Source organism: Littorina saxatilis, linkage group LG7 (genome assembly GCF_037325665.1).
Source record: "Littorina saxatilis isolate snail1 linkage group LG7, US_GU_Lsax_2.0, whole genome shotgun sequence".
NCBI classification, from domain to species: Eukaryota; Metazoa; Mollusca; class Gastropoda; order Littorinimorpha; family Littorinidae; genus Littorina; species Littorina saxatilis.
Genome location: NC_090251.1, coordinates 35,993,899 through 36,017,504, shown reverse-complemented (window position 1 = coordinate 36,017,504; position 23,606 = coordinate 35,993,899). Strand labels below are relative to the sequence as shown.

The window sequence follows — 23,606 nt, the reverse complement described above, 5'->3', positions numbered from 1 at the left end:
TGATCCGCTAACTTCGACCATTATTTTTAATAATCACTGAGACTCGGCATGTAACCTCTACATATTTTGGTCCATAATACAATTGACGTATGAACTGTGACTGTCTCGATCTGGGTAAAATGTCATATTTTAGTCCATAATACAAATGACGTATGAACTGTGACTGTCTCGATCTGCGTAAAATGTCATATTTTAGTCCATAATACAAATGACGTATGAACTGTATGACTGTCTCGATCTGCGTAAAATGTCATGTTTTGGTCAAAATGACTGTCACGGTTTCAGTGACATGAGTGGGAAAGGAACTCTTTGTGGGGCGCCTTTCCCAAATTGCAATGCAATGCGCCTGTGCTGGCAGCCGCATTGCGGAAAGGTTCTGCTAAACGATCACGAAATTCACGTGGAAAGTGCCGGCGTGAAATCCGTGCGGGGAAAATGGGGTGATTCTTCGCTCACTATTAAATCACGTGTTCCGGGCATGCTATACCTGCGTATGGTAGGCGACCAGTGATTGGTTAGGGAGATCGCCTGTTCTAGGACAGGCGATTGCTGATTGGTCAGGGAGATCACGTGGTTTTTGTTTTCCCCGTCTTGGGTTCTTTTCGCTACATGCTTTACAGACGTCAAGGTCTGGATTCCGTTGACTAAGATTTGGAGGATTCCAACGCGTTGAAAGACTGGTTTAGGTCTACCAACGGGCTTCTGATGTTAGTGCAATACACAGAAGGCTTAGGACGGAGGGATTTGGCTACATATTTTCGCTGACGAGCGGGAGCCAAATATTCAAGCGGTTTGCTTGGGAGAGCTACGTTTTACGAGCTGTTGAGGTAATTAGCCGTTACTTTACGCTGGTGACCGGTCAATGTCTGTGAAATGTAAACTCTGTTTTGTTTCTCCATGATAGCGTATAACTTGCTCATTATAACGCTAAATTGTAATCTGTATATGGTTTTTGCAGATATGGAGAGGAGGAGAAAATGTCTTGAGTTGTTATTAAAAGTCTATTCTTGCAGGTACCACGTGCTCGCTGAAGGGGGAAGTTAGATATGTTTAAAGGTGGTAAAAGGGGGATTGTTGGCATGGTCACTGCACCAATTGCTCTTGTTTCAGCTTGTTGCTGGAGACTTGCTGGAGGTTTGCTACCCAGTGCTACCCAGTTGCTACACTTTTGCTGGAGACGGGCTACGCTGTTGCTGTTCTTTGCTGTACGGTTGCTGTTCTACGGCTGTTACTGGTGTTGCTGCAACTTTCACCTGTATGCACCACTGCGCCACTGTTTCATCGAATGGACCCTGGCTACACTGAGAGTTGAGTGCACCCATGCGTCAAGGTCAACGGCCTCCTCTCCAAGACGCTGGTCCTGAGCACCGGAGCACCCCAGGGGTGCGTCCTCTCACCGCTGCTCTACTGCCTCTTCACCAACGACTGTGTCGCCTCTCATGACTCAGTTCAGCTGGTGAAGTTCGCTGACGACACCACAGCCGAAGGTCTCATCACCGGCGGTGATGAGACCGTGTACCGCCAGGAGGTCGACTGTCTGGTGTCGTGGTGCGACAACAACAATCTCCTGCTGAACGCCACCAAGATCAAGGAGATGGTGGTGGACTTTCGCAGGAAAAAAGGCCCTGTGGCTCCACTGATCATCAACGGCGATCCCATCGAGATGGTGGACTTTTTCAAGTTCTTGGGCACCACCATCTCCAACGACCTGTGCTGGGACGATAACGTTGACGCCATCGTCAAGCGAGCGCGGCAACGCCTCTACTTCTTGCGCCAGCTCAAGAAGTTCCGCCTCAGCCAGGTCATCCTGGTCCAGTTCTACAGGGCCGTGGTGGAGAGCATCTTGACATTCTCCATCACAGTGTGGTACGGCAACACCTCCCAGCTGCTCAAGAACAAGCTGGAGCGTGTGGTGCGCACTGCTAGCAGGATCGTCGGCTGTGAGCTGCCCTCCCTAGCATCCCTCTATGCCAAGCGCATGCTGTCCAGAGCCCAGAAAATTGTGGCTGACGAGTCCCACCCTGGCCATCCCCTCTTCGAGCGCCTGCCCTCAGGTCGTCGATTCCGATCCCTGGGGGCACGCACTCGACGTCTCCAGACCTCTTTCTTCCCCCAAGCTGTTTCCTCCCTTAACGCATCCCATCCCTCAGTTGGGCAGCTTCGCAGTCGGTGATCCTGCTGGCGGTGAGCTCACCACATCCTGTGACTCAGTGTTAGGTAGTGGTGGTGGTGGTGGTGGGGAGGGGGGGGGGGGGGGTGAGTGGGACTTTGATGTGCTGATTTCTAAATGTTCAACATTTTCTTTAGCTGCATTATTTTAGTTATTCATGAGTGGGTGGGTGGAGGGGATGGGCTAGGTCTAACTATGCACTAGATTATAAAATTGTATTCTGTGTAGACCCTTCCACCAGCATCTTAGACCACTCTTTGTACATTTTCTTTTAATAGATGATTGTCTTTTGTTTTACCCCATGTCTGCCCTGCGTGTGATGGTGTGATCGTGACTGCTGTAGTGTGGGCGTGTGTGTGTTGGTGTGTATGTCAGTGTATGTGTGGGCGTGTGTGTGTGTGTGTGTCAGTGTGTGTGTGGGTGTGTGTGTGTGCGTGATTTTACCAACACTACGCGAAATTCCTTGTGCTTTAAATGTTTTTTAATGTCACTTGGCTCAATAAATACTGTATTCTGTATTCTGTATTCTGTATTCTGTAGACGCCCCCCACCTTGTCATCTTTCTAACCCTTTATGAAGAACTTTGAGTTGTGACAACGTGGAGTGTTAACGCCTGTACAGGCAGACTTTTTACAGAGCAGCTAAGTGTTTTCTAACTTTACACGGTTCAGCGTGTTCTTATTATTTCATAAACTTTAACTGGCTTTTTGTCAGTTATTTTTGTTTTACGACTTGCTTCACGAGAAGAGGGAGGTGGAGAGTTAGTGTAAAACAGACGTCTAGAACTTATAGTATACTGTTGTTGTTTCTAACTTTTGTGTGTGACTGCGAGAGTGGATCGTGGTGTGGTTAGTCAGTTTGCAGTAATTGACCGTTTTAGGTCATTCATTTGACTATAATACGTGACAATGACAAATATCGCATAATAAAGAAATGCTTCGCGTACCACACGCCTTGTCCTTCTTGACAGTGAATCCCTCCTCGCACGTGCAGCTCGAAGAACCTTTGTCGTTGCCCTTGCACACCATGTAGTCTGTACACTCAGTGTCCCACATGCACTCCTCATCGTAACCCTTCACACCTGGCATGGATATATCATTGGGTTAGAGAGACAGAGAAATTCAAGTTTTTCCCCGACTTTAGATGGTCAACAAGTAGGTGGTATCAGCCATCTGCACTTATGGCAGAATGACCGAGGTCTTTGACGTGTCACTGTGGTGACACGGGGGTGGGATATGGATACCGTCTTTGGGTCTGCACATAAAGTTGACCCGTGTCCGTCCCGACCCTATTCTCACAAGTGCTCTAACCGCCTGAGCTACCCGGGTCCCCCTATCATTGAGTTATTCTCCAGAGCTGTACACATACCAGTGGAAACCATGTTACGAAGGTGATGTTTCTTAATTAAACTGAGACATCTTAACCATAAAAACTGATTTAACTACTCAATACTTGTTCCAAATATATCCTTGGCCTGTAAAAAAAATATTTCATACATATTGGCACATTTTGTTAGTAAATGTCCAGTTGGAGGAATGGTTTTATTTTGACAGATCTGAAGGGTTGAACAGATTGTCTAAATTCAGTAAATTACGAGCATTTCAAAGTATATCACTCGCTTGCGTACCCGGGAAACCATTTATTTGACATGAATTTAAATAAAAATTAAAAAAAAGTTAAGAGAATACAGTGTACGTAGTTGCTATTTAGTATACGTTTTTACCATTTGAAGGACTGAGAATGCTTGTCACAAAATGATACCCAGCTCTGGAAAACACTGAACCCATTTGAAAAAGGAAATCATGTATTGAAAATGTTCCGTTGGTGGAACAAACACTTATGCTAAAACCAGAATAGCTCACTGCTCATCAAGACAAAGACAGCACAATAGCCGATGTTCGGAAATAGCTTTGTCGTGTTTGCATGGGCTGTGAAAGAATAAATACCCTTGCTTTTAGGGAGACAAAACATCCCCACGTGACTGTCCCTTGGATTATTTGTCACCCTAAAAGCAAGGGTATTAACTCTTTCACAATCCATACAAAACTCGACAGTTATTTTCGGATTTTGTCTGTTAAAGTGTCAAAATTGTCGACTGTGGAGACGTCTTCAGGACATCAATAAGGGGTGAAAAACAAAAACAACAAGTCGCGTGAAGCGATATAAAAACATTTAGTCAGTCGGTATCAAACTGAAAGATCAACACGACAAACTACATTTAGATAGTCTCGGCTTACCATACCCGAAGACCGAGACGGGTCACGCTCGTCTCCGCGAAGCATGCGACCGTATCGTACTTACTGAACCTATTTCCTTTCATTCTGAGCACATTTTTAGAGTAAACGTGACGTATCTGCATTGTATTACTCATCTTCTCCTGAATTCAAAAAATATATAGATATGTCAGGTTTACTCTAAAAGTGTGCTCAAATTTGCTTATTTAAAAAAAAAAGATTGTATTGTATTACTCGTCTTCTCCTGAATTCAAAAATATATTATTTTTGTTGTTAAGCAAACTTTAATGAGGAAACTAATCAACTAAATCATAAGCTTACGAGCTGAAATGCAACCCCGTAGTCCGGACTTCGTCGAAGATTGCTTGACCAAAATGTCAATCAATTTGGTTGAAAAATGAGGGTGTGACAGTGCTGCCTCAACTTTCACAAAAAGCCGGACATGACGTCATCAAAGGCATCTATCCAAACATGACAAATATATTTCTGGGGATATCATACCCAGGAACTCTCATGTGAAGTTTCATGAAGATCGATCCAGTAGTTTTCTCGGAATCACTTTATACTCACACACATACAAAAATACACACATACATACATATATACCACCACCCTCGTCTTGATTCCCTGTCTATATTAAAACATTTAGTCAAAACTGGACTAAATATACAAAGCAAAAGCAAAGAGCAGTAAACCAAAACTGAAAAAGAGAGAGAACGATCTATGCATAGATGAAACTTTGACATTTGTGACCCTCCACCACGGAATGAGTCACATGTCACCTTTGCATGATTTTCATATTTTTACATTTTCATAAAGAGTTTTTTATGCTCTATCCAGTGGTGAAAACCGTTTTAGAAAAGAGCGAAAACTGTTTGAGTTATAAGCCTGTGACTAAGGTGACCCTCACACTGTTACCAGACACTCCCCGGACATATATTATGCCTAGCGCAGATCCGCGCGAGGTGACATGCGACTCATTTCTTGGTGGAGGGTCACATTTGGAATTGTGCTGTACTTGTTTTTGTGAGTAAAGACCTCTTTAGTTGTTTAACATTGAAAATCACATTTTTTTTCTCCCTTTCTTTCTTTCTTTCTTTTTTTCTTTCTTTTTTGTTTGCAGCCTGCTTGTTTTGTTTTTGTTTTTTGTGTGGGTTATTTTCATGTAAACAAACAAGCTGCAAACAAAAGAGAAAAAGAAAAAAAAGAAAGAAAGAAAGAAATCAAAACTTGACTAAATGTAAAAAGAAAGAAGGAAACAAAGATAGAAAGAAACAAGTCGCGTAAGGCGAAATTACTACATTTAGTCAAGCTGTGGAACTCACAGAATGAAACTGAACGTAGTCCGCCGCTAGTGCAAAAGGCAGTGAAAGTGACGAGCCTGTTTGGCGCGGTAGCGGTAATTGCGCTGTGCTTCATAGCACGCTTTACTGAACCTCTCTTCGTTTTAACTTTAAATTCTGAGCGTGTTTTTAATCCAAACATATCATATCTATATGTTTTTGGAATCAGGAACCGACAAGGAATAAGATGAAAGTGTTTTTAAATTGATTTTGAAAATTTAATTTTGATCATAATTTTTATATTTTTAATTTTCAGAGCTTGTTTTTAATCCAAATATAACATATTTATATGTTTTTGGAATCAGCAAATGATGGAGAATAAGATGAACGTAAATTTGGATCGTGTTATAAAAATAATATTTTTTTTACAATTTTCAGATTTTTAATGACCAAAGTCATTAATTAATTTTTCGGCAGAGTGCGCAACCAAGAACGGAGGAAGTGGCGTCTTCATTCAAATGCCAGGAAGACCCCCAGAGACACTGACCACACCATGCGGTGTTCTCTGCTCCAACTTCAAAGCAGAAGTTGTTGCCCTCCATACAGCTGCAGACTTCCTCACCTCTCTTGAGGAAACCCCACCCAAGGTTGTCTTCCTCTCTGACTGCCTGTCCGCACTACAAGTCCTCACAGCCCCTGCAGAACACCTCGTGGAAGAGCTGAAGAAGTCCCTGAACGACTTGTCCCAGAAAGCCTCCGTAGTTCTGCAGTGGATTCCAGCGCACTGCGGCATCGCTGGAAATGAGAAGGCGGATGGTCTGGCCAAAGATGCAGGAAGACAGGAACAACCAGAAACCAGCCTGTCCTTCCGAGAGACCAAAACCCTCATCAAGCATCGCTGGAAGACAGCATTCAAAGAAAGAAACGGAGGCTACAAGCCAGACCAAGACCCCATCCACCGCCTCAGCCGTGCAGAGCAGACTGCCATCTTCCGGCTGCGTACAGGGCACTGCGGCTTTAAAGCGCACCTGAAAAGGATCGGCGTAGCAGAGTCGGCATTGTGCGATTGTGGGGCGGCCGACCAGACAGTAGAACATGTATTGAATACATGCACAAACTTCACTCTGCTGCGGAACCAGATCTGGCCAGAAGGAGCTACACTGGAGACCAAGCTCTGGGGAACGTCAGAAGACCTGAAAGCGACGTTCCAGTTCACGACAGCAGCGGAACTACGACCCTAGACACAACCGTCGAACGCAGAAGAAGAAGATTAATTAATTTTTAAACCACCAAGCTGAAATGCAATACGAAAGTCCGGCCTTTGTCGAAGATTGCTTTGCCAAAATTTCAATCAATTTGATTGAAAAATGAGAGTGTGACAGTGCTGCCTCAACTTTTACAAAAAAGCCGGATATGACGTCATCAAAGACATTTATCGAAAAAAAAAATCGGGGATATCATTCGCAGAAACTCTCATGTCAAATTTCATAAAGATCAATCCAGTAGTTTAGTCTGAATCGCTCTACACACACACACAGAATGACACGCACACACACACACACATACACACACACATACACCACGACCCTCGTCTCGATTCCCCCTCTATGTAAAAACATTAATTAGTCAAAACTTGACTAAATGTAAAAGAGAAAGAAAGAAAAAAGAAGAAAGATTGAAATTAATAAACAAACGAAGGAAGAAAATAAGACTAAGTATTAGAAAGAAAGAAAGAAAGAAAGAAACGAAGAACAGGATAAATCTTGTGCAAACTGTAAAGCGAATCAGCCAACAAACGCCGGTGCTATACAAGCAATCCCTTGTGTGACAGACAGACAGGCAAACATACAGACAGGGGACTTATGAAAACAAATGTCAACTCACCTGTCTGTGAACGAACACAGCCAAGACGAACCACGCTTATCAAAACCAATAACAGTCCCTCATGCATTATGACGCGGGCAGTTTAGGCCTACTGTACGTTCAGTTTTGACCGTCAGATTTTGTTTATTAATCCTTTAGTACTTTGAATATCATTTGTTCTCTCTCTCTCTCTCGTTTGTATTCTTTCACTATTGAAATTTTGAGCACGCGAAATTTAAAAAGACTATATTATATGTGCGAAGAACTTTCTTTTTTCTTACCGCCAAGCTAGTTGTTTAACAGTTTCTTTCTCACGTTTCTTTGTTTCTTTCTTCCTCCTGTGTAAGTAAATACACACACGGAAAATATTTAGCGTAATAGTACTCGCACTTCTGCTCGACAATCAGACTACTAATAACCCATTTAGCCGCTCGTTCATTTCAAAAGACAGCAGTTTCGTTTTGTGACAACAATCGCAGCTCATATGATTACTTTCTGATCGCTGCTGCAATAATGCGCAAGTCCCCTTGCATGCCGACGGAACACTCGCGCAACCGCATTCTCGACAGATAAAAAAGCTTCCGCCTCTTCTTCTTCTGCTTCTGCGTTCGTGGGCTGAAACTCCCACGTACACTCGTGTTTTTAGCACGAGTGGAATTTTACGTGTATGACCGTTTTTTACCCCGCCATTTAGGCAGCCATACGCCGTTTTTGGAGGAAGCTTCCGCCTCTCATTTCAAATGGATCATATCTAGGGAAAAACGTTCTCAGATCGATTTGAAAGTAATGCAGGCTATGAGGTTCAAAATCAGGGTTTAAAATGATGGTACATTGCAAAACATAAAAGTACACTAAAAAAACCAAAAGTTGTCGCAAAAATGAAAAGAGCAATCTTGTGTTTGTTTGTTTGCTTGACGCCCAGTCCACCACGAAGGGTGATATCAGGGCTGTGCTGCTTTGACATTTAACGTGCGCCACACACAAGACAGAAGTCGCAGCACAGGCTTCATGTCTCACCCAGTCACATTATTCTGACACCGGACCAACCAGTCCTAGCACTAACCCCATAATGCCAGACGCCAGGCGGAGCAGCCACTAGATTGCCAATTTTAAAGTCTTAGGTATGACCCGTTCGGGGTTCGAACCCACGACCTCCCACTCACTGGGCGGACGCCTTACCACTAGGCCACCGTGTTGCGGTTGCAATCTTGTGTAAGAATTTGGTTATTTCCCGGGATCACTGGACTAAATGTTGTTATTTTGTGTGTGTGTGTGTGTGTGTGTATGTGTGTGTGTGTGTGTGTGTGTGTGTGTGTGCGTGTGTGTGGTTACATAAGGTTTAACACAGAAAGGAAGGTCTCTTAAAATGTCCAGCAACAGAAACGAACCAGATGCTAGAGAGTGCACTGAGCTGAATGAATTGACGATCAATCTTAGGTATCTTGGATAATACAATAACATACGTGTCTTAATTCAAATTCAAAGAAAATACTGTTTTTTTCTTACAAGTTTACAAACAACGGGAGCAATTCCTTTAACGCACAGTCCTTCCCATGTAAACGATTCTGATCACCATCTCACATCTGGCCGTGCAGATTGTTACATGCTTCACTTGTACACATACCAACATTCAGCAACCCGGGTGCTGTCTGTACTGAATGGGAATTGCTTCAGGTATAAACGTCTGAACTGACACTACTAACAATCTGCCAAAAAAAAAAAAAAATCCACTCTGGACAAGGAGCAGTCAGAATGTTGAGTTTTGCTATGTGTGCAAATGGAGGGGTAGACTTACTCTGTGCACATACCTGGGCAGATCTGAGACAGTCAGCCGCAGGGACGATCAGACGCACGCACACATAGATACACACACATAGATACACACACATAGATACACACACATAGATACACATACATAGATACACACAGCCCTTTCCTCGAGCATACCACACATAATCCGGAGAGAGAGAGAGAGAGAGAGAGAGAGAGAGAGAGAGAGAGAGAGAGAGAGAGAGAGAGAGAGAGAGAGAGAGAGAGAGAGAGAGAGAGCACCCATGTAATACCTCGAGAGAGAGAGAGTGTGAGAGTGTGTGAGAGAGAGAGAGAGCACCCATGTAATACCTCGAGAGAGAGAGAGAGAGAGAGAGAGAGAGAGAGAGAGAGAGAGAGAGAGAGAGAGAGAGAGAGAGAGAGAGAGCACCCATGTAATACCTAATACCTCGAGAGAGAGAGAGAGAGAGAGAGAGAGAGAGAGAGAGAGAGAGAGAGAGAGAGAGAGAGAGAGAGAGAGAGAGAGAGAGAGAGAGAGAGTTTGATAACATACCTCGCTGAAGCCTTGCAGAGTTGATCTTTCTCACGAAGTAGATTCAAAGAAAGAAGCAATGGTTTCTGAAGCCCTTTGTTGAGCTCGGCGCCGAATAGTTTGTAATGTCAACAAGTTCGATTCTGCGTTTGTTTGGACTTAATCGACGTCGATTTAGAAAAGACTTTTTTTTTTAGATCAGGTTCTTTGTTCCATGGAAAGATGTGATGTGGCAAGGTAGGTTTTATCCGATACAGACACTACTTTAGGCTCCCAGGAAAATAGCACAATAACCTACAAGGGAAATACACGGCACACATACACACACGTACGCATGCTCGTACGTACCAATGCACACATAAACACACAAACAAACATGTAAACACACATGCACAAAGACACAGACATACACGCGTACACACTCAAACACACAAGCACAAACACACAAGCACAAGCACACACACACACAAACACAAACACACAAACCACACACACACACACGCAACAGACAGCCGAACTGACAAACTGTGGGAATAGATCAACTCTACAGTGCGTCTCTGTTTTGCGAATAACACGCACTACAGTGCTTTTTCACGGGATAAGACCATCACTCCACACATTCATGAAAACAAAACAAACAAGAAATTCCTCTGAGGTAGGAAAAACACCCCCGTCAAAGGGAAATAACCTTCTCAGTTGGTGGCAGTGACTGAGTGAGAATGGTTATTTCCCTTTGACCATGAAGATGTCCCTCTCTAAGTCCTTGTATAATCTTAATCCACCAATAACTCCCTAACCGTGTGTTTGACTGGTCCCAATTTTTGACCATGAAGATGTCCCTCTCTAAGTCCTTGTATAATCTTAATCCACCAATAACTCCCTAACCGTGTGTTTGACTGGTCCCAATTTTTGTAAGGACCGTCTCAGGAATGTATAGAACCTGTTCACCAAGTTTGGTGACGATCGGTCCGTTCATTCTTGAGATCTATATGCGAACACAAACACACAAACACACAAACAAGCAAACAAACAAACAAACACATCGACCGAATCCTATACACACCCCTATACCGGGGGTGTAACAAGTCGCGTAAGGCGAAAATACATTTAGTCAAGCTGTCGAACTGAACGCACTGCATTTTTTCCGCAAGACCGTATACTCGTAGCATCGTCTGTCCACCGCTCGTGGCAAAGGCAGTGAAATTGACAAGAAGAGCGGGGTAGTAGTTGCGCTAAGAAGGATAGCACGCTTTTCTGTACCTCTCTTTGTTTTAACTTTCTGAGCGTGTTTTTAATCCAAACATATCATATCTATATGTTTTTGGAATCAGGAACCGACAAGAAATAAGATGAAAGTGTTTTTAAATTGATTTCGACAATTTAATTTTGATAATAATTTTTATATATTTAATTTTCAGAGCTTGTTTTTAATCCGAATATAACATATTTATATGTTTTTGGAATCAGCAAATGATGGAGAATAAGATAAACGTAAATTTGGATCGTTTTATAAATTTTTATTTTTTTTTACAATTTTCCGATTTTTAATGACCAAAGTCATTAATTAATTTTTAAGCCACCAAGCTGAAATGCAATACCGAACCCCGGGCTTCGTCGAAGATTACTTGACCAAAATTTCAACCAATTTGGTTGAAAAATGAGGGCGTGACAGTGCCGCCTCAACTTTCACGAAAAGCCGGATATGAAGTCATCAAAGACATTTATCAAAAAAATGAAAAAACGGGGATTTCATACCCAGGAACTCTCATGTCAAATTTCATAAAGATCGGTCCAGTAGTTTAGTCTGAATCGCTCTACACACACACACACACACGCACGCACATACACACACATACACCACGACCCTCGTTTCGATTCCCCCTCGATGTTAAAATATTTAGTCAAAACTTGACTAAATATTGACACTATTGTGTCTCATCAGTGGTCAGGTGGTACTGATGGCGCGAGTTGTCAACCCATGCGAGATCATGGTATCCAACTAAGAAGCAAACCACTCTCTAAATGGTAGCTTCTGTTGGCATGGGAGACTACCCTCATCTGACAACCCCAAGAGGATATCTGTGAAGGGAAACACTTTGATTTAAGGCCAAAGTGTAGAATTGATATTTATTAAGAAAGAATTTAGAAATTTAGACAAGTTTTAACCAAGAAATTAGGTTAAAACAAGAGAAATTTGAAAAAGCCTAAAGGGAGGTAACTCTGTACCAGCCTGCAGATCCAGAAATATACTGTTCAAAAAAAGAAACGCATAGCTTGTAATATTTGGTTAATTTAGTTATATGGCTACAAGGATATCCACCAAACTGCAGAAAATGTTTATCTGGTCGTCGACCTTTCGTCCATTGCCACAAGTGAGCTCTGCACGTGACGCATGCGTTATCAGTGGCTACAATGTCAAAATTGCTCATTTGGCATGACCACTCGTCATGCTTCAGTGTAATCTCGTGAAACTCGGGGAATATTGAGCTCTCACCATGTCTTCCAAAACCCATAAAAGCGGATTGTTCGCCACAAAGAAATCAGACGACAATTCAGCGACGAAAGATGGCCCGATTGAGCAGAGAAGACCGCCAAATTGCATTATTTGGGTCGTTTACAAGCAGGCCAAAGTCAAAGTGCAATCGCCAGGCACTTCCACGTGTCCCAGAGCACCATCAGTAGACTGTGGGTCAGGTTTCAAGCCACTGGCTCCGTAGCTGACTTGCCACGAGCGGGAAGACCAAGGGCGACAACTGCTGCTCACGACCGCTTCATACGGCTCCGCCACCTCCGGAATCGTTTCCTGTCGGCCTCATCTTCTGTCCAGGCTCTCCCCGGGCCACACCGATTATCGGACCAGACCGTGCGGAACCGCCTGCATGAAGCTGGTTTGAGAGCTCGCAGACCTCACAGAGGAGCTGTCCTCACCCGCCGCCATCGCCAGAACCGAGTGCAGTGGGGCAACCAGCACCTTCGCTGGACCGTCCGGAATCACTGGAGACACGTGTGGTTCAGCGACGAGTCCTACTTCCTGCTCCAGCGACATGATGGTCGGAGGAGGGTCTACCGGAGAGTAAACGAACGTTACGCGCCCAACTGTGTGGATGAGGCACCCGTTCATGGTGGTGGAGGCGTCATGGTGTGGGGGGCGATCAATACTGCTGGAAGGAGCACCCTGGTGCACGTCCAAGGGCGCATAACTGCCCAGCGATACGTGGAGGAAATTCTGCGCCCACACGCCCTTCCTCTTCTGGCTGACCAGGATGCCATATTCCAGCAGGACAACGCTCGCCCGCACACAGCACGACTCACCACCCAGTTCCTCACCGACCACCATGTCCAGGTGCTTCCCTGGCCATCCATGTCGCCAGACATGAACCCGATAGAACACCTCTGGGATGAATTGGACAGACGTGTGCGCAGGCGAGAAGAAGCGCCGGCAAATCACCGCGATCTATTGCAGGCACTTCAGGAGGAGTGGGACACCATCCCACAGCAAGATATCCGGCATCTGATCCAGTCCATGCCCAGAAGGTGCCGGGCAGTTGTTGCTGCTCAAGGCAGTCACACCCCCTACTGACTTGACAGCCTCGGCACCCAATCGTATTGATTGACTGATTGATTTGAAGATGCAAATGAACTGTGTGTGCATTCAACTGTGTCCATACCAAATTTCAAACAAATAACCTAAATATTGGGTTTTCTGTTATTTTTTCGAAAAATAAAACAAATTTGGCAAGTAGCAACTATGCGTTTCTTTTTTTGAACAGTATAGATACGCGAACAAGTTAGATCTAATTTTGAAAAGGTTAAACAGGAAAAGCGGTCAACGTTTCACTGCTATTCAACACAGGACTTGGTAAAAAAGAAGTTTTCTGCAAGACTTGTTCAATTGGATCGCTTTAAAGTGTGTGTGTGTGTGTGTTGTCGTCGATACTGACCATGACTGTGATAATGTACTTTTTAGCACGCACGCACACACACTCACAAACACACACACACACACACACACACACACAAACACACACACACACACACACACACACACACACACACACACACCGTATACTAGTGATGCAAACGAGGCAAACATTTATTTTTGAAACAAGAGAACGATAATAGGAAAAGATGAACAAATAGATGAACATGAAGAATTACCCATAATTGTGAAAAAAAAAACGCTTCTCAAAAATACAAGTTAAGCTGTTATTTTCATCTTTCAGTACCACAAACACAGGTTATAGCTTGGCTGACATGCAGTTTGGTAGTCATTTTTATTTGTTTTTACATTTGCTGTTGTTGTTCGGGTGTCAGTGACTGTGTCTCAATGACTGCTTTCTTTCCCTTTCTGGACATCTCACTCAAAGCAACATTTACACTCAGTTTTGTAGTAAACAACATGCCGAGGTATTTGCACGAGTTGGTTACTCGGACTGCCTCGCAACCATAGGACCATTTCTCGTGAGCTGCAAGGTGGCCTCCCATACGGAACATCATGACATCAGTTTTATCCAAGTTAACTGATAAGCACAGGCGATCTGCTTCTCTTTTTAAATTGGAAGCTTGCTGTATGTTATGTAATGTATATATTATGTGTGATACGTGGAAATGTGATACTATTTATTTGCATGTATGATACAGGTACAAATGTGATAATTGTAGGCTTATACTAGTGATTACTGTGTGTGATACATGAAATGTGATATGAATGCTGTTTTTATATGTTATACTCTTACTTTCTCCCAAGCGCAAATTATTGTTCCGTCTATCACCTCCATGTTATCTACGATGTTCAGTCTATCATCTCGTGGTTATCTCTGATGTTCAGTCTATCATCTCGTGGTTATCTCTGATGTTCAGTCTATCATCTTGTGGTTATCTCTGATGTTCAGTCTATCATCTCGTGGTTATCTCTGATGTTCAGTCTATCATCTCGTGGTTATCTCTGATGTTCAGTCTATCATCTCGTGGTTATCTCTGATGTTCAGTCTATCATCTCGTGGTTATCTCTGATGTTCAGTCTATCATCTCGTGGTTATCTCTGATGTTCAGTCTATCATCTTGTGGTTATCTCTGATGTTCAGTCTATCATCTCGTGGTTATCTCTGATGTTCAGTCTATCATCTCGTGGTTATCTCTGATGTTCAGTCTAACACCTCGTGTTTTTTCTCTCATGTTCAATCTATCAACCCCAGGTTATCTCTGATGTTCCACCTATCGCCCATAGGTTATCTCTGTTCACTATTACATCCCGGTTTTCTCTGATGTTCAGTCTATCACTTCCATGTTATCTATGATGTTCAGTATGTCACCTCTAGGTTATCTACAATGTTTAGTCTATCATCTCCTTGTTATCTCTGATGTTCAGTCTATCACCTCCATGTTATGTTCAGTATGTCACCTCTAGGTTATCTACAATGTTTAGTCTATCATCTCCTTGTTATCTCTGATGTTCAGTCTATCACTTCCATGTTATGTTCAGTATGTCACCTCTAGGTTATCTACAATGTTTAGTCTATCATCTCCTTGTTATCTCTTTTTTTTTTTTTTTTTTTTTTTTCAAACAATTTTATTCACATAAATAACAACAATTAACAATATCTCATACAATGAATTAAATACAACTTATCGAGAACAGCAAGCTAACTTTTTTAACGTTTTGTTCTTCGAACACTCACACAAAAATGCTTCTTATCTGTAACTGCCTATTAAAAATACTTTCCAACGGTAAAAACGAATTTGTTTTTTTATATATACTAACGCACATCTTTCCGATTAAGATAATGTGGTTCAATTTATACATAGTTGCCTTTCTCACCATTACAAAATGCATACCAAATAAAACATCACTAACATTCAAAATAATCTTAATTTCTAAAGTACGAAAAATAAATTCTTCAATAAACTTCCAGAATTTGTATACAACCGGGCATTCAAAAAAGAAGTGTTCAATGAAATCAGTTACATCACAGCAGTAATTACATTTATTAGTTTCCGTTACTTTCATTTTACACAGGAGAATGTTGGTCGGATAAATGTTGTGCATAATTTTCCAGTGTAAAACTCTTAATCTAGTCTCTTGTGTTGACTGATAGGCAACTATCCAGGATCGTTCATCAATTTCTACATTAAACTTTCTCTTCCAAAATCCTCCGGAACATGGTGCATCTGTTTTCATATTAATAATCTCTTTCCTGTATTCGCTGGCACTTAACACATTTTTGCCGTTAAACAGTGGTAAGGTAATACAAACATCATCAGTCATATTTACAGCATTTTTCCTCATAAATAATGACACAGCAGCTTTTACAACATTATATTCAAGAATTCGGTTTGGCGAATATCCAATCAAATCACATATATCTTGATATGATAATATATCTCCCGAACGTACAATGTCAGTTAATACCAATACACCTCGTTGTATCCAACTCTCAAAAAATAAAACTTTGCCACTATACGTTATGCATGCATTATTCCATAATAAAATCGGCCCGATTGTCCCACGATCGTAGTGGTTATTATCCAGCCAATATTTTAATACTGCTTTCCAAAAGTGTGATTTCACTAGGTCTAACCCTTTAAATCTTGCACTGTTTACATTCGATAAGAAACATTCAAAATGTTTTCCAAAACGCAAATACATCATCTTTGGAGTGAAACTCCAATTATCATTTTCATTTGATGTAGTAAGTTGTGAAACCCATTGTAATAAAAAAGAGATTTGCATTTGCCTAATATCGATCATTTTTAAACCACCTTTTTCAATTTCAAAACATACAACGCTTCTTTTCACCTTTTCAAAGGCCTTCCGATTACAATCTCTTTTTCGCCACAAAAATCTAAACAATAAGGTATTGACTTCATTCAAAACACAGTCAGGTAATACAAACGCTTGCATAATATACACAAATTGTGAAATTAAAAACGTTTTCACAATACATATTTTCTGAAAAGCTAGAAAAGTCATTCATTATTTTGTTATCTCTGATGTTCAGTCTATCACCTCGTGGATGTATCTGATGTTCAGTCTGACACCTTGTGTTGTTTTTTCTGACACCGATCACCTCCAAGGTCATCTCTGTTTTTCATTTGAGCACCTCCACGTTTTCTCTGATGTTCAGTTGTCGACCTCCTCCTACCACTTTTGTGTCTTGTTCAGTCTTTTATCTTAAGGTTTTCTTTGTTTTTTAGTCCATCGTCCCCCCCCCTCCCCCAACGTTTTCTCTAAGCATCAGTCACTCACTTATTTTCTCAGATGTGCGTGGCTCGGTCGTTTTCTGATATCCACCGACGTACATGCAGAGCCTGTTACAGTCGGACAGCATCAACAGCAGTCCCACTGTGGCCAGAAACCCCACGGCCATGTATCCAGCAGTCTGAGACGACTTCCGGTGGTCGGGAGCGGAGATCTTTTTCAAGCGAGTCTTGGACAGCGAGCTGACGTTGACGGTCAGTTCCTTCCTCAACTGCTCTGCCAGGACCTCCAGGAACTCTTCTCGCGTCATGTTAGGCGGGTGTTCTGGAGAGGTGATGTTGCACATTGTGGAGTATGTGGCGGGGTAATGACCCCAGAAGGGCGTAGCTTGGGCAACGGTTGAGGCGTCTGACTTTGCCGTCTTCTTGACAGATACTTCAGAAGAGGCTGCAGTGCTGTCTTCCGTTGTGGCATCTGTGGTGCTTTGTGCATTGTCTGTGGTACCAGGATCACAGATCATTCGGCATTTGAGTTCGTCAAAGGGAGGCGTGATTCTGTTTCCTGCTGAACTAGATTCGGAGGTGGCTTCTGAAATGGTTGTCTCCGATGGAGAGGTGGATGTGTGTAGCTCCGTGCTCGGTTCTGTGGATGTTGTGGACTCCGTTGTTGGTGTTGCCGTCGTGGTAGTAGTTGTAGTGGTCGGCTGTGTGGTGGTTGTGGTTGTTGTCGACTCAGGAGTTGTGGTGGTTGGTGTCGTTGTTGTGGTTGTTGGTGTCGTTGTTGTGGTTGTTGGTGTCGTTGTTGTGGTTGTTGGTGTCGTTGTTGTGGTTGTTGGCGTCGTTGTTGTGGTAGTTGGTGTCGTTATTGTGTCCAAAGTCGTTGTCGTTGGCTTACGTGTGGTCGCTTCTGTGGTCGCTCCTACCGCAGTCGATTCAGAACCTGAACTCGTTTGCTCCGACGTGACGTCAGTCGTGCTTCGCTCATCAGTGGTGATGTCTGACGACGTGGTGGACACAGTAGGACACTGAAGAAGATCGTCAGTATCCCCCACACTCCCCGCAGCAGTCTTACACAGCATAGGCTTGGCGTACTGGTTGGCGCCGAAACATCCCACCTCCACCACGCGCACCTCGTGGTCTTCACACAGCGCTACACAGCTCGTGTCGTTGTCACCGCTCACAGACACCAACCTGTACTTGTGGGACTCCCCGCCTTCCATACTTATCCAGCCGTCGTCGCAGTAGCCACAGCGCTCCGAGCAGTACTTGCGTGACCACTCTTCGTTTCTGAAGCAGTTGTGATAGGCTTGGTTCTGACAGATAGCCCTGTCTTGGCAGTTGCTGGATATTGCGGTCGGTTGAGGTTCTCCACCTGCACAGTAGTGAATTTAATTTGATAATTTATTGTCCCATTGCTGGTTAAAGGCCCACTCCGCCGCCCATTTAATCAATTCATAATAGAATCTTTTTTCTGCGCAGGAAGCAGTCATGATGTTTATTTTTGGTATGTGTCCAAGTGAAGGGATGTTCCTATCCCATGTGAAAGCCTGAAGGGATGTTAGATTGTGACCCCAATTGTGTTTATGCGAAGATGGAGTGTGCCTTTAACCTCGAAGCATGAAGAGTCATGACCTATAACCTAAAAAATGAAGACAAAGAACTTGAAAGCCACACGACAAACGTTCTAAAAGTGACCACGATTTTTGCTGCGGGTGACATCATACTTATCTTGCTGTTGATGTTAACATTTACTGGAATGACGTCATGCTTACCGTTGTCAATCTTGAGACGCGCGAAGAAACCACTGACGTCACCCTGACAGACGCACTGCGTGACGTTGTACAGTTCCTGCGTGGATGTGATGATGGCGGCGTGAGCTGGGTCCTGGCAGTGCTGGGTGTGACCACACTCAAACTCGGACACACTGCTGCCCTCTGTCATGTAGGTGGCGCCCTGGTACTGGCACTTAGGGTCTGGAAAGAGTAGACCTTTGAATGAAACTATCTATTGAGTGAGTAGAATTAACACACATGACCTCGTGCGGAGTGTATTACCGGATATGTTCGGTAAAAATCTGAAAGGTTGATTACTTCCCGTGAAAGCAGTTCACCTCACCTTCTCAGATCTGACCAACCTTTTACATGGGATATATGGCGGAGATGTAGCTCAGTCGGTAGCGCGCTGGATTTGGATCCAGTTGGCCGCTGTCAGCGTGAGTTCGTCCCCACGTTCGGCGAGAGATTTATTTCTCAGAGTCAACTTTGTGTGCAGACTCTCCTCGGTGTCCGAACACCCCCGTGTGTACACGCAAGCACAAGACCAAGTGCGCACGAAAAAGATCCTGTAACATGGGTCAGAGTTCGGTGGGTTATAGAAAGGCGAAAATACCCAGCATGCTTCCTCCGAAAGCGGCGTATGGCTGCCTAAATGGTGGGGTAAAAACGGTCATACACGTAAAAGCCGAGGGAGTTTCAGCCCATGAACGAACAAACAAACATGGGATATATGAGGCAATTACTCCACTTGGTCACATACCATAAATGAACAGCATCGAGTGCTCTCCGTGCACACTGGCAATGTTTTGATGATTCATTGCGTAAAAGCCGCTACTGCCTTTTTAAGAAATGAATTCATAAAAAGAATTTCATTTCTCCACAGGAAGCCGTCAGAGTGTTGAAATTTGGTATGCGTCCACGTGGTGGGATGGTCTTATTACAAGTAAAAGCCTGGTCAGATCTGTGAAGGCGATCCACACTGTTTTCACAGGAATGAGTGTGCCGAAAGATATTCAAATTCTACGCTACTTAGTTTAGCAGAGGAATACATGTATATCTGGTGTGCCTGTTAAGATACTGCAAATGAAACCGCCAACCGGGCATCATTTAAATACCGGTTGTAATTTTGTCGTACATTTTTTGTGTCTGTATATTTATAAAGAAATAACTGGGTGGATCCTCCATTGACTCAACGCCGTCCACACTTGCGACCAAACATTGACTTTACATTTAAATGCCATTTTTCTGACCGCCAAGTCCGGGACAGTTATGTATTCGTTTAATGAGAGCTGTTTCGCATAGACATTAGTCGAATGGCACGGATTTAAACAGGCGAAGCAGCCGGTCTCCAAACATACAGATTTGCGTAATTGTATTTACTGTCTGTTACACAGGTAAGGTGGACACAGTTTGAATTACATTTCCATGTAGCAGGGGATGTTTGAGCCAGTTTAACAAAAAGAAACAAAGGAACAAAGAGACGAACAAACAAACAAACAAAGACACACAGACGTTTTGACAGAAAGACAGAGAGACAAACAAGCACGCAAACAATCAACCAACCAACCAACCTTCCAACAAACCCAAAAAACCAATCAAAAACACACAAACGGAGAAACAAAGCACACACACACACACACACACACACACACACGCACACACACACACACACACACACACACACACAAACACACACACACACACACACACAAACAGACACACACACACGCACACGCACGCACACACACACACACACACACACACACACACACGCACACGCACACACACACGCACACACACACACACACACAGATCCAAACAACCTGCGATACAGCTTGGTAGCGACGCGTCACTGGTGAGCGTGCAGGTGTAGGTGTGTGACGCAAACCCCACGTGCATACAGCTGCCATTCGATGACGTCACACAGGGGTCGGACAAGGTGTCTGCAATAGTGAATCAAGGATGACACTGTCAGTTGTAGAAAGATAAGATAAGATAAGATAAGATATGATATGATAAGATCAGATAACATTAGATAAGATATATGATATGATAAGTCATTGTAAGAGAGAGAGAGAGAGAGAGAGAGAGAGAGAGAGAGAGAGAGAGAGAGAGAGAGAGAGAGAGAGAGAGAGAGAGAGAGAGAGAGGGCTATGTTCAAGTTGAAAGATTCTAATATTACATATAAATAACCTGGACAGATCTGTGAAGGTTCACATTATCGTTGACACTGGAAGGATGTATGTTAAAGGCATGAAAACAGTTGTACACACACCAATACTATCTTGGATATGGCTAGGCTTTTACATGGTATAATACTATATCTCCACTTAGTCACATACCAAAAAAAGAAAAGCCTAGAAGCTATCTGTGCAAAGTTGGAATTTTTCGACGAATTAAAATGTAAACGGACACTTGGGTTTTTGTGTGAAATTAATTCATCCAAAATGTGTTCCCATTCAGCACAGAAAGCAGGGAGGGTGTTGATTTTGAATACATGACCAAGTGGAGGGATGGCCTCATTATCCCATGTACAAACCTGGCCCATTCTGAGAGAGAGTGCCTTGTAAGTTAGGACTGTACCCGTCCCGCCGTACTCACAAAATCTGTCTTTGTAAAACCAGCTCTGGAAAATAAAGGCGTGAAACTCATCCCCCTTCTTGACCAGCACTCTGTCCAGAAACCAGCGGTCAACTCCCCTGGAGTCGTAGTAAGAAATCGTCATGTTCGTGATCTTTGGGGAAGTAAAAAAAGATACGATAATGAGATTCCTTGACGAAATCTCCTAGCCGTATCTCTAGCAGTGTACTAACGCCAATTCTTTGTTTCCTTTTTTCAATTGAAAATTTTAATTTTAATGAGAAAATTACAAATATTACTAAAATTTACAATTTTTTTCTCTCGAGATAATGTTTCATTTTCAGTTTTGGCTCTAGCAATCCGCCAAGAATAGAACCAGAACTGACAATCTAAATTTTTACTTGAAGCCTTTTGACAGTCACGCACCTTGCATTGGGGACACTAGACCAAAGATGCAATACAATTATTTGTTATCAAGCATTTCAAACACACACTTAAACAAAAATCGTTATCAAGCATTTGAACCAAGAATTATTGTCGGAAACTAGGTGTCCATCCATGCGATGTTTCCTGTTTTCTTTCATTGATCTCGTAAGCTGTAAGACTTGGAGAGTTATTTGTTAAAATGTTAACCCATCTTCAACGGCGAAGCGCAACACCTCTTGTTTGTTTTGGGGGGGTTGAGAACATTAAATAAAAATAATTTCAGAAAAACTACACGTTGTACGGCTTTTAGAGAAGGCTGACGCTGTTCGTGGGTTTTTTCTCTGAAAGCAATCACACTCAAATGAAGTCCGCAATTTGATGACAACTACCACACAGCTACAACCCTAAACCCTAATCACCACTAATATACAATGCAATCCAATCCGATCCAATTCAGTACAGCACAACACAACACAACACAACGCAACGCAACGCAACGCAACGCAACGCAATGCAATCCAGTCCAATCCAATGTCACTATAAACGCTTTCAAAAGTACGAATCCACTCGAACCCTCCGCTCATCCTTTTGACAACCTCATTATCGGCAGAATCTTAATCAAACATGCCTTTGTTTCTCAGATCTCATTTTCTGCAACCAAAACTGAAGCTCAATCTGTTCTGCCCCTCCCATCTGGAACAGCATCCCACAAATTGTCCGTCGTTTAGAACTAATTCATTCCAATCTGCCCTCTACAAAACTAATCTCTTCGAAGGATATCTTCTAGTAAATGTTAACGCCGGAACCAATAGCTTTTTTTATACAGCAGTAGTGCTGTACATAGTTTTTAAGCGAGTGCTTTGAATTCCTAAGTTTATTGATAGTTTGGATTGTAGGTTACCAGTCCTCTAAACCGTTTCAAGTTTGCGTCCGCGCGGGTGTGCGTGTGTGTGCGTGTGTGTGTACACAGTAACACTGCAACGTGTGAAAAGCACAACAGTAAGACTCCCAGCCGAACTTACTTTGTGCAGAAATGGATGTGTATGACTCGGCGTGTGTGTGTGTGTGTGTGTTTGTGTGTTTGTGTGTGTGAGTGTGTGTGCTAGGTGCGTGCATGCGTGCGTGCGTGTTGTACATTGTATTGAGCTGTCACGATAAGTGGCGATTTACAAGTCCTGATTATAATTATAATTATCACTATTGCAATACAGAAATTCATAAATTACCAGTCCGACATCCAGACTCTCCACCTTGAACAAATCAGTTCTTCCTTTCTCAAAAGGGTTGGTCCAGGAGTTATCAGGATTGGTCAGTTTCAGGCGTTCTATGGTGCCGTTGTTGCCAGAAATGACCAAACCCACTATGGCATCGGTCGCAGCGTGGTCTGACCGCCCTGTGGTCAGGTGAATTTGATAGGGCGAGGTTGGAGCTGAAACAAAATAATGGGAGTTAAATTAAAGAAACATTTCTTTAAATTTTGTGAGATGAAAAACAAAATAGAGAGAGTTAACTTAAACTCAACTGAGCATAATAAGTTAACGCAGTTTAAAGCCACCCTCCGCCTCCCGTAAACCATCTGTTTCCGATCACTAAATTCCCAAAGCTTTACATACAGTACAAACACCCTTCCATTTGAACTCTCACCGAACGGGAACATCCTGGCTGCTTTCCGTTGAGAGTGAGAAATGTTCAAAGAATGTATTTTGTGCATGTAGAAAGGAGGTACATTGAGTTAGGGTTTAAAGGCACAATCTGTCCCGTGTACACGTGCAGCTC

The 23,606-nt window shown here is 43.0% G+C and overlaps 1 protein-coding gene across 1 annotated transcript; it reads right to left on the bottom strand.

Moving 5' to 3' along the window:
* Positions 1–13,980: 13,980 nt before the first annotated feature.
* Positions 13,981–19,642, bottom strand: LOC138971982 (uncharacterized). The gene is made up of 4 exons (XM_070344826.1): positions 19,585–19,642; positions 18,822–19,022; positions 16,859–18,421; positions 13,981–15,228 (listed from the first exon to the last, which is right to left on the bottom strand). The coding sequence occupies exons 1-3, from the start codon at positions 19,640–19,642 to the stop codon at positions 17,091–17,093; spliced, it is 1,590 nt and encodes a 529-aa protein (XP_070200927.1). The 3' UTR covers positions 13,981–15,228; positions 16,859–17,090.
* Between the last annotated feature and the right edge of the window lie 3,964 nt (positions 19,643–23,606).

Coding starts and splice junctions, on each gene's coding strand:
- LOC138971982 (XM_070344826.1), bottom strand. CDS start 19,642: ATGAATCATCAAAACATTGCCAGTGTGCACGGAGAGCACTCGATGCTG. Junction 19,023..19,584: donor CTCGATGCTGTTCATTTATG/GTATGTGACCAA, acceptor TACTCTTTCCAG/ACCCTAAGTGCCAGTACCAG. Junction 18,422..18,821: donor GCGTCTCAAGATTGACAACG/GTAAGCATGACG, acceptor ACTACTGTGCAG/GTGGAGAACCTCAACCGACC.